Source organism: Pongo pygmaeus, chromosome 4, assembly GCF_028885625.2.
Source record: "Pongo pygmaeus isolate AG05252 chromosome 4, NHGRI_mPonPyg2-v2.0_pri, whole genome shotgun sequence".
In the NCBI taxonomy this organism is placed as follows: domain Eukaryota; kingdom Metazoa; phylum Chordata; class Mammalia; order Primates; family Hominidae; genus Pongo; species Pongo pygmaeus.
Window position 1 is genome coordinate 38,616,662 of NC_072377.2, and position 12,428 is coordinate 38,629,089.

At 36.2% G+C, this 12,428-nt stretch overlaps 1 protein-coding gene across 5 annotated transcripts in view; it reads right to left on the bottom strand.

The window, feature by feature from the left end:
* Nucleotides 1–978: 978 nt before the first annotated feature.
* Nucleotides 979–12,428, bottom strand: part of LIFR (LIF receptor subunit alpha) — an 81,711-nt gene continuing 70,261 nt past the window's right edge. For 4 of the 5 annotated variants that reach the window (XM_063664747.1, XM_063664748.1, XM_063664749.1 and 1 more), the window contains 4 exons: nt 11,834–11,995; nt 10,796–10,889; nt 8,595–8,673; nt 979–8,223 (listed from right to left, as the gene is read on the bottom strand). In XM_063664747.1, coding sequence (XP_063520817.1) covers nt 7,600–8,223; nt 8,595–8,673; nt 10,796–10,889; nt 11,834–11,995 — 959 coding nt within the window. In that variant the 3' untranslated portion in view covers nt 979–7,599. The remainder of the gene's footprint in view (nt 8,224–8,594; nt 8,674–10,795; nt 10,890–11,833; nt 11,996–12,428) is intronic. The other variant, XM_063664746.1, reaches the window with a different exon arrangement.

Below are 12,428 nucleotides of genomic sequence, written 5' to 3' on the forward strand. Positions count from 1 at the left end.
ATCATCTCCGATTTAAGCACAAATCAGTTCAAGGCATCTCTTGTTATTTCAACTTCCCTGGGACCAGCACAATGAATATTTTCAATTCAGTTTTATTGTTGCTCACTCCAGGAGAAAGCTAATAAATCAAATTTATAAGCCACTCATAACAAGCTATTATAGTTTTGTGAAGAACTTGTTTGTAAGCTAACATTTTAGTTGACATTGAATACCTTTAAAAATTTTTTTCATACATCTCTATTTTCCCCCAATAATCTCATCATTCTTCTCTGATCCTTTTTAAAAGTTCCTGGGGTTGAGGGTGCTATACATCTTGACTCAAGAACTCACCATCTGGGAAACAAGTTATGCATTGAGAATCCCCAAAGAACAGGCCATATGTATGAACTTCCTAGCACTTAAATACTAACATGTTTTTCACAACTGAGTTGGTCTGCAGTTTCTTCTGGTTAAATCCAGGCCCATTCATGTTTCAATCCGGCTAAGTCTAGGCTATACATATGACTAAGGACTTAATTTCTCCATTTAAGAACATCTATTTAAGATCACTTTATACTTCAAAATTAGTGGTTTTGCTAAGTCTGTGACTGTATTTCCTAATAGGTTGAAATAAAATTTTGATACATTCTCAGAATCTTCAGGAATGTTTAAGCTATTTTCAGAGGACATAAACTAAAAACCATTACTTTAAAGACCAGTATTTATTATTTATTTGCTAATGTTGGATTCCCACTATTTGATTATTTTTATGCTAACTTCTCAGGTAAACAATAATGATTTAATGGACAGATGGATGTTACACCAATGGCACAGCAATGTATTCAAATGTTAAAAATACATCCATAGCGCTATGTGATTGCTTTACAACCACTGTATTTCTTATGGGATAGAACAAAAAAATACAACAACAAAGCAGATGCCACTTCTCCTAAGTGTGTAACATGGGGAAAAACCCAATAATGCCCAAGCCTGTCAGTGTAAGATGTAAGAAAATATATTTATTTTTTCCATGACAATACTATGATAAAATTGTTAAATACATGCATGTTTTAAAAACAGACATAAGTAACATCTTTAGAGTTAACAGCCAAGCATACTAGTTTTACATTTATGATGTTTTAGTAACAGATTACTTATTTTCTATGTTTTTGCTATAATCATGTTTTCCAAAAGATGCAGAAACTAAGTTCTGAAATTATACAATGATATAAAGTGTCCAAATTTCCCATTCTAACAGCAATTTAATATCCAAATTTTCACAAGGCAGGAAATGTTTCAGTTATCATCTAAGTGGAGTTGTTTTATTCCATATTACTCTCAGAATTCTGTGAATCAGACTGAATCACACACATGTACTTCATCTATAGTTTTCTTCCTGTATATGTGTGTATTGAAATGTTTCCTTATACGATTAAACATGATTTAGGTACACCACATCACAACTGTTTATTCACCTTAAAAAAAAAAAGTCTGTAGTGGTAACATTTCAAGAAATGAAAAAGGGAAAAGTTTGGGATCCCCAGTTTCTCCCTATCTTCTTTCAGCTACATTTACAAGCATTTGACCAAACAAAAATTAGTAAAGAGTTACTAGTATTTATAAAAAACTTAAAATATTTAACATATAATACTCACTTTAAAAAAACATTCATTCTACAAACCTTATAAAAGACAGAAACTTATATCTGTTCACAGTATGTGTAATTTGTAAACAGTAATTCACTATAATGCAATTTTGAAAGTAAAAAAAGGTAATTTCCTAGTGTTATAAGGACCTTGACTTATGGCCAGCTAATGAAAGAGAAGAAAACCTAACATTCTTATTAGGAAAGTTAAGTATTTTGAAATGATTTATTTTACCTTTCAACATACCTTTAAGGTGGTACTATCTTAAATCTAGGATGTCTATCTATCCAGGCCAATCTTTTGCAAGCAATTCTGAATTTAAATGTATTTAAGAAAAAGCCGTGCTCTTTTTTGAGAAAATAACAGGATAAAACAAATGCCAGGAAGGGCATCAATCACATAATACCTACACCTCCACAACAATGAAAGGTTTCTTTTTCGTGTTGTCTCCCGCTACTCACAATGTTATTCATATTTTTCCTAAATATTGTGTTGGAAGGAAATATTAAATAGAAGGAGACACTAGCTTATGATATATTAGACAATTTGGGGAAAAGTATTTGGAATCAAACTGGGAGAAGAATGTTTTACAAAAATTGTATGAAAACCATTATTCAGTGTTCTTTTCTATGAGCAATTGCAAAAACACTAACACTAATGTTAAACCTAACAGTTAACTTTTCCACGTTATAAATGAAAATTGTATTACCACCTAGAGATATTTTGATCTTTTAAATACACTACTGGAATGTTTAGGAAAATAGTTCAGAAGCTGAAAGTTACCCATTTAAAATGGAATAATTCTAAACGGAAGTACACTTTAAATGTATAAGGAAATTCAACAACTTAAGTGAACCATTCAAATCAGGTGTGCAAAGTATTTTAGACTTAAGTGCAACACATAGGATCTATGTTGTTAGCTTTTTTTGTTTTAAAGTTCTGACTGGCTACTGTAAAGGCAATCTTAGAAGATGCATGTAAATATAATATAAATCAACTTTCTTATCAATTAGACATTTTCCCCACTCACATCTCTTAGTTTTTAGGGTATTCAGTCCCAGCAACCAAAAAGAAAAATGTAAATTATATTTTGTTTCTGGTTAATGTTCAATCAGTTTTTCTTTTGTAAGAGCTTTTGATGTATTGTTTCTACGGTTCTTTACGCACTTACACATAAAAACATTCAGAGGGTTTTCCCCTTAACATACAACTTTTAATTCTCATGAAAATGTTGCACAGTTAGAATTTGTCTTGCATAGGTAAATTCGGTTTATAACATGGACTCTGATAATCCAAATACTAACATTCCTAATATAGGGAAAAATAAGCACCATTCATGGCTAAAAATAATAGAATCCTGTCATAACCCAATATCATTAATTATAAGGATCTGGATATATTCTAGACCAAATCACACTCCCTGAAACATTACCATGTACAATAAAGCCTGAAATAGCCAACTAATTGAATGTTATTCTTAATCCTTTACATTGGCACTAAAAATAGTTCATCTGTAATAAACATGAATATGACCATGTAATAATTAACAGCACTAATTGAAAAGGAATAAAAAAATCTAACCACCATAGCAAAATAAGGGGTTTAAGTATTATTAATAGCCCTGGTACATAATCCATAAAGATAAAAATGAACCAAATTCAAGCCAAGTAATTTCCAATGATATTCTAAGGCTAAGTCTAAAAGATGAATGTTCTGTAACTTTGGCCATAAATCATTTTCTTCTATGAAAATTTTCTTCTAGAATAAATAAGATGGGCATGACAGCATGAAACTTCATTTCAGCAGGAAATAAAGACTTGAATGCTTTCAAGAAATAGTTTATCAAGAGAATGAGTTCTCAATCAGTTAACCTCACACACGGACACACTGTTGGGCAGAACACACGCTGGCTGGTACAAACATGCCCCAGTTGCACACCCATCAAAGAAGAAGAAATTATGAACACTTAAAATTATGGAGAAATAAGGTATCTAGTGATATACAGGCATAAGTCCTTCCTCAGTTTTCACTCAAACTGTGGAGTCACTTCCAAAGTAGATTTGAATCTTTGAGTCAATAGTCTCAGATCTACACAAGCTAGATTTTGGTGTGTATCACCCTTCAGGAAAATTCTGTTGAATCTGTGACACTCTGGGATAGGACTCAGTCAAGAAAATTAGTTACTGAGCTTTCACGATGTGCCTAGTCTTTGCAGCTAATAATCCCACATTTTACTCTGAGATGCCCAATTTTACGCTTTCAAAATAAGAAAAAAGGCATTTCATAAAATGCACACAAATTTTAACATAATTCAAAATAGAGAATAGCAAAAATAACCTTAGAGCAAACAAAAAATTTTATCAGATTATATACCTGAGCAATAGAAAACTTTGAGATAACATTTTAAAAATATTGACATGTTAAGGAGTATTTTACTTCCAAAATACCATAAAATTGATTTTAAATTCCCTTTGGAAGAAAACATCCCCTAGTCTCCTTCACTAAATTACAAATAATTACCCAAATACAAAAAGGACTTGTAAAGTTCGTTAAATATGGACGGCATGAAGACAATTAAGAAACTACAGGACTTATTTCCAACAAGAATACAATATGCATGAAGTTTTGAAAATGTGACTTTTTACCACAGTTTCTGAGAGTGTAATAGTACTAAATGTTCTAAATGTAATCTTTCAGATCCATGAGCCGTGAAAGTAATGCTGGTTTGGAAAATGAGGTTGATACTTCCTCTCTTAAACTTCTCAATGAATGGCTGCTTCTGTTTCTAAGCTGCAAGAACAAAGCACCTCTATCACATAAGCACATAAACAAACTCAACTATCCAGATACTCAGGGCCACAATCTCAAATCCAGGGCTGTACAAATTCAACAAACTGATGACCCAGATTGCATACATGTGCTAATCTATGCAATATATGATTCACAAGGTTCATCTAATGTTAAAAGTCTAGCTAAGTCTTTAATAATTTAATATTAAAGTATTACTTATTTAAAATGGTCACTCATAAAAGAAATGTAGTCATAATGAGCCCCATAATGATCTCCATTCCTCGCAAGGGAAGCTTGATTTGAAACTGGCTTGTAAGTGAATTGACTTTTAAGAGAGGTAAAAATGTGTCTTACATGAATTACTATCCCACAGATATGATGGAACATAATGCTAGTTTGACAATTAGATTTTTCTAACCAATGACTGGGCTTTCACTGAGGAAAAGAGGGATTTCCCAATTATTTTCCCAGTCAGTAAGGGCTGGAGAGAACACATCTAGCCTCTGCTTCTAACTAGTCCTTAATTGTCGCTTCCAAGGGAGAAGCCACAAATCTAACTGGACAGAGCACAATCAGTATGAGACCACCTTGTAAATGGAGGCATGCAACCTTCATTGACGAACAGCGCACATTTACCAGTGTCTCAGACAACTGAACATGTGACCAATCTCCTTCCCACTTCCCTCCCCTCTTCCCGTGTTGTTACTCTCCCTACACACACAGGTTGGGGGGAGTAGAGGTAATATCCTGGGATCTGCACAAGGGTCTAGCTGTCTTCAATTCAATGAGGAAAAAGAAGGAAAACCGCTTTGGCCCCAGACATAAACCACATTCTTTTAAGCACACAGTAACTTATAAGGAGCCTGCCCAGACTTAACAGTGTTACTCTGCTTCTCATTAAGCTAGTGATCCTCGTGTATGAAACTCCAAAAGTAGGGGAAAGGTGAGTGATATTCTGCACTTTTTTCATACAGAAAAAACAGTGAAGTCTTGGATAGAATGAAAGGACTTAAGAGCCCCAGTGATATTCATCATTAGCCAAACAAATGAGTCGTTATATAGGTTAGAAAGGGCCCTGGATCCAGATGGTCACAGTTGAAATGCATATATATTGACAGACAGAGATCAAACAATCTCTTCTGGCCTTTTCTCGTTATCTCAGGTTAGCGTCGTTTAGAGCAATAAACTTTTACTGTAGCCACACTTATCCTTGTCCTAGAGAGATAAAGTACGGGATTGATACATTTCAACAGGGAACAAGGCAGGAGTTGAGGGCAAGCAGACCATACTAACAGCAAGCTTTGGAAGGGAGAGAAGGCAGCCCCAGGTCTGATGTCTGGGGTGGAAGCTAAGGGAAGGAGCAAAAGAGGATACAAAGGAAGACAAGAGAACACTATTTAGCGACGGCTCTGACTGGATATATTTTTCATTACTGAACATTTCTATGAACTATTATATAGTTTTAATATACTATGTATGTACAAAATGAATTGTATTTCATTCCAAATTCCACAGATCATAAAGCTCAGAAATTTAGCTGAATCCTAGCAGTTAAAATCAGGATTCATACACAGAGAACCTAAATAGATTTTGTTCCTTGTCACTCTGGCTTCTTTCCACAACATGGTTTTTAAAAAGATACAATATGAGCTTCAAAAAAAATTAATTGATCCATTATTTGCAAATACATTACAGAATCTCAGATGATAAAAAACAAACAACCAAAAAAACAAACAAAAAAGACATATCTTATTTGGACACTTAAAAATTTCAAGTACTTTTGCCTTAACTATGAAAAGGTAAAATACATAGGCAACCTGAGGGCAGGGAAAATACAAGATACACTTTTTAGTTTTTCCTTCTGCTTTTCCAAGAACCACAATCACTCCAGACATCGCTTATGAGAAACAAGGGTGGGCAGAGGATGCTGTGCTGAAGGCACTCAACTCTGCACAACTCACCAAGCAATTGCTGCACCTGCAACACACATATGCCCATGGATTCAGATCAGTTTATGACAGTTACTAAGAAACAGCCCTTGGGTAACTGTTCCTGTAAGACGCATTCTCTCTTTAGTTTTATATTTAAAAATGTGAGGACTGGATCAGATAATCTGGCATGATGAAAAGACTCATGAGCGGGAGGAACATCCACTAGAAGGTGTCAAAGATCACCACTGCCTGGGTAGCCAGGCTCAATGGCATGGTCTCCTCAGGAGGAACGAAATCCAATCAGAACTATACGGACAGCTAATGCTGCTAGATATTGCTTAGTAGTCATCTCACATAGTAAGTCACTGGAATTATATGCTTATGAATAATATTGAATTTGCTCATATAAAGCTGTCACTGTATCACAAAATAAAATGATTTAAAAAAAAACGTGGGTCTCTAGTCTTAGAAATGTAAATTTTAAATATTAGAGCAACCAACTGAAATAATGGAAGCATAAAAGCTAAAAAATAATGAAAAGGCTTGCAAAACCTATCACAGCAAGAAAACATGATTATGATTTGGGCTGGTCAGTGTCACACTTGTTTTCAAAGTTTGTACCCCTGAGACAACTGTTTGATAACCATTATACAGTAGGCACAGAAATCAGCATACTTTATCAAACAAAACACTAAATTGCTGTCACTACATTAAAAATTATATTAATTTTTGTGAATGCTGTGGATGGAGGAGAATAACCTTAGAAGTTTTAAAATCTGTGCTTGGTTTTCATCCTAGAAAGGAGTAAACGTCAGGCAAATAAACATCACCTGTTACTTGGACATTTTCTCCCTGGCCTGCAAATCCACTTGCAATTCCACCAAGTATACATGTGAGAAAACCACAAACAACAGAACAGAAAACAGTTGCGGCGGGATTTGTTTTACATGTACACACAAGTAGGTATTAGCCTTGAAATGCTTCTTGAAGGTAGAGTACATGAGAATTCTTTGGCTTGATCACAAAGAGCTCCAAATCTTGAGTTTTGTGGATTGAGGATTCTGAGTCACTATACTTTGGCTTTTAGACTACATTAAAAGCACATGAACACTTTTAGTGTAACTCAACATGTAGTGAAGTTCACCTCCTAACAATACTTCACAGGATCCCTCCAAGAATGCCCAGTGCTGATGTAGCAACACTAGCAATAAGAGCTTATTGAGATGGCCGACTGAAGTGACACGGTGACACTGTTAATCGTTTGGTTTGTTCTGAAAAAAGTTTGTAAAGGACCACCCTCCTCCATTAGATTTAGGAGAGTCTTCATCTTTAGGAGGAATCAAAAATTGTCGGGAATTAATGGAGCACGGACTTCCAAATGAGACAATCTCACTGTTGCTGTCTATGGATCTAGGAGAGTCTGGAGACACTAAATTCCATGTATTTACATTGGCCTGAGGTCTGTAACCCGCAGTTTTATCTAAGTCCTCTTCTGCAGTTATATCTTCCACAGTAGAATTAATGGGGAGGTGCATCTGTGGCTTATAGCCTGCCCCTCCTACAGGGTCATTTTCTTGTTCTTCTTCTGGTTTTGCTTGAGGCTGATACATCGACTGAACATCAATGTAAATGACCTGTGCAGTCCCTCCAGCTTCATCTGCGGCTGGGTTTGGTATTTCTTCCTCAATGATGGGTGGACAATAGGACACAACCACATGGTTTTCAGGCTCTGCATCAGAGCGATCTTCAGGACGCTCAGCTACTGGGGAAATTATTTCTGTATCTTCTATTTTAGGAAATGCTGATCGAGTTTCCAGAACCTCAACATTATTTGGGGTACAAGGATTCATTTCCAATGTTTTAAGAGCACTGCTTCCCTAGAAATAAATTTAAAAACAGTGATTAAAAATAGCACTAAATGCTATTGCAATGCTCCTCCTATAAAAAGGGACACTTTTTTCCCCAAATCTGCTTGTAAACAGGTGTCTCTACTACTCTGTATTTCACACTACAGCACAGTCACTTTTTTCTTCCATATCAGTATTTTCCTTGTTATTAATATTTGTGGGAGAAAAAAGAGCATGGTATAATTTAAAATTAATAATTTTAGAAACTGAGATGTTTTAAAGTATACAATTTTCCCAATACTTTTTACTTAAAATGACATTTGCATGTTAAAAACTTTTCACAAAAGATTAAAAAAAGAAGCCAGCACATCAAAGATAAATATAAGAAAATAAAAGATTACCTCACAGACACTCTTCTGAAACTGTAACGCTTTACAGTTTTCTGGATTTGGAATATCAGGGTAGAAGGTTTCTTTAATCCTTTAAATAAAAAATTATTACAGTAAATTTAATAGTTTTAAGATTATTAGATAATAAGTTAATAAATCATTAGGCTTATTTTGAAGTATTTATGAATCCTTTAATGCACATCTGGGATTAAAATGGAAGATCTTTAGTGTGATCATTCACTAGAGCTGTCTATACAATGCACTGAGAGGTTCCAACTTGAAAACCATAAACAGTAATTCCATTTCTAGAACTACAATACCCAAGTATCTCATGAAAATGGAAAGCAAGTAATTAAAATCGTGGCTGTGCCATCTAGTCCAAAGGATCTGGACTATGTAAGAACAGCTGTGATCCCATGGCACTGCTTTACCGAGGTGGTTAAAAAGGTGGTCATAAAGGTGATAACTACGTGTTGTGAGTACACTGCAGGCTGTGCTAAGAAAAAGGTTATTAATCTTGACCAAAAACTAAATGCAGCCAAAAATGAGATTTGCCTTTACCGAGGTGGTCATAAAGGTGATAGCCACGTGTCACGAGTACACTGCAGGCTGTGCTAAGAAAAAGGCTATTAATCTTGACCAAAAACTAAATGCAACCAAAAATGAGATTTGCTCAGTGTCCTATCATATTTTTATATGGATATTATACTAGAAAGAACTGTATTACTTGAAATTCCTACAGAAAAAATAACTTTGTTAATGTGAGTTTGAAACACTAACTTCTAAACTCCCTTCTTATTTTGTTTTTTTTTGTTTTTGTTTTTTTTTGGTACTTTAATAGTTGGGTTTTTTTTTTGTTTTTTGTTTTGAGACAGAGTCTTGCTCTGTTGCTAGGCTGGGGTGCAGTGGCACTATCTTGACTCACTGCAACCTCCAACTCCCTGGTTCAAGTGATTCTCCTGCCTCAGCCTCCTAGCCTCCTAAGTAGCTGGGATTACAGGCACGTGCCACTATGCCCAGCTAATTTTTTGTATTTTTAGTAGAGACAGGGTTTCACCATGTTGGCCAGGATGGTCTCGATCTCTTGACCTCGTGATCCGCCTGCCTTGGCCTCCCACAGTGCTGTGATCAGAGGCGTGAGCCACTGCACCCGGCCTAACAGTTGTTTTAAAAATATGACTTTTGCTAATGAGAATATGGTTACCAAAATAGACTATTCTATAATTCTGCAACTATTACTATTTTGATTTATAAGCCAGGATTGCTAACATATGTTCTCTTGTCATAAATGATGGCATTTTTAAGGTTGGTTAGGACTGGTCTAAGCATGAACGCAGCCACTGGCTCCATACCCAGCCAGGACAGCTCTTGCCAGGTGACCACGCACATGGCGCTCTCTCCCACAGAGCCTCCGCTGACCTCACCTCACCTCACCTCACGTCCCTCATTCCTGCTTCACCAGGCACACAGCTCCTCCCACTTTCTCTGAAGGTTTGACTCTTTCCAATTTCAGGGCCCTCAAAGAAATAATTCTGTCTGTAACATTCTTTTCCCTCTCCTTACCCTTTGGAACTCTCCCACACACCAGCTGTGACGGACCGTGGCCGACCAGCTCGCAGGATGTAGCCCCCTGCTGGTCTCCTCAGGGTACCTGGTTCAGTCTTCCTAGCACCCACTCACACTCTGCAAGCACACACTTGCTGGATGCCTATGGTTTACTGTCCCTTTTCCCACACTGTGCTTCAAGTCTGTAAGAGCCATGGCTTGTTTTGTGCACCACGATATGATATCCCCCTTCACATGGAAGAGGTCGTTCATATTTGTTGAATAAATGAGCAAATTATCAAAATGACCAGATTTTCTAAATAGGTCACCAGGGCAAGTGAGATCTTAATCATTAAATTATGCTTAATCTTGTAGATAGCTATTGCCATATTTCAGCCTATAAATATTTTTTATAATAGTAACTGCTATGACTTTAAATTATTAGGAAAAACAGTAGAAAAAATTTACACATTGACCCTATTAAGACCTTTAAATAATATGTCATGTTCTTGCTTAGTATTAAATCCAACATTAATTCTAATTAAAACCTTTTTTACTAACTTATTACAACAAAAAAGATACACTTATTTAATACGTAAACTAATCTTACAAATCTTATAATCATGCCCTTAAGAAGAAAACAGCAAGAGTAAATGCAGAACCATTACCATTCTCGTTTCCGATAGCAAAGGATACTTGTCACCACTCCAACAATGACAGCCACTGCCACTGGGATGAGAATGGCAATAATTAATCCCACAGCTGAAACGAGAGTATTGCAAATATTAAAATCACCATTGTTAGTGTGAAGTACAGAATAGATTTATGTTAGAAGGTATTTAGGTTGGTAGATTATTTAGGAAAAAAAATTAACTGCTGCACGGACACTGAAAAACTATTAAAATCTAACCTTCAGGTATTGTGATAATTTTTATACAAATACTTAAACTCTTCCAAGTAGGGTTTCTCAATCTTGATACTTTTGACATTTTAGGCCAGACAGATCTTCACTAGAGGATCGGGGAAGACAGTCCTGTGCACTACTGGAAGTTTAACAGCATCCGTGGCCTCTCACCGCTAGATACCAGTAGTATCCCCCAATTATGACAACCAAAAATGACACCAGACAGTGCCAAGTATCTCCTAGGTGACAAAATCACTCTCTGTTGAGAATCACTGCTTTAGAGAACCATATCCTCACGGCTCTTTAAGAGCTGTGTGTGAACTCCAACTCAGGGGTAGAGGATAAGCCCATGATCCAAGTGAAGTTCTTTACTGCAGAAAGATAGTCAAGGCCATCACTCTTCTCTCAGATTTGAGTGTTGTGCTTTACAAAAAATTTTTTTAAGAATATCTCCTTCACTTTTCCCTAGATATGTTAGAAATCACTTAACAGCTGGAGTAAAATATTTTTAAACGTTGACCGTTAGATAAATTCAATATGACTTTAGACCTCTAGACTTCAGATGTATCCCAAATTCATTAATTTCTTAGGTACTCATTTGGAAATAACTTCAAATAACTGACAAGAATAAACATGAAGTAATCTTACAGCTTTTTAACCCTTCCCTCTACCAGCCAAAAACTGCAACAAAATGTGAATGTTTTTTAGAAAGGGCGGGGAGGGGTTCCTACGTAAACCAAGAATCACTAGGAACACTATGCATGCAGGATGGAAAGCACCTCAACAGCAACCTGAAACTTACAATTTTCCTTTGTCACCACGTACATACTCTTCTCTGGGCCCACTCCACCATCTGTATAGGCTCGCAAGACCAGGTGGTAACTTGTTTTACCTTGAAGATCAGCAATTCTCAGTGTCTTCTGGGATATGTCAGTAATATTCTTAACCTTTATGTCAGAACGACCTATTTTTAAAATGAAGTATGTTAGCACTCATCTCTAACCCGTTTCAAATGCATGGTTACCCACACCTGTCTCACCAACTGCCCTTCTAAGTGGGTCTAGCTGCGGCCATCCCAGCTAAGGACTCTGGAGCTGCCACTACCTTGTTCAAGCTCTACCCCCACACCAGTCATTAGCTGTGTGATATGGGCCCGTTATTTAAACCACTCTCAAGTGGAGTTTTTCTACTGATGAAATAGAATATCATGACTTAAGCTGTTTGAAGTTTTCACACACATTCTCTAGCATAACGCCTGGCACACAGCAGGCAATCAATAAAAGTCCCATTTCTGCTACTAAAAGCATGAAAACCACCACAACCAAAACCCACTTAGGCTGAGCCTTCCTATGAGTGAGAGTGAAAGATGGGATGAAGCAAACATGCAGATCAATAGA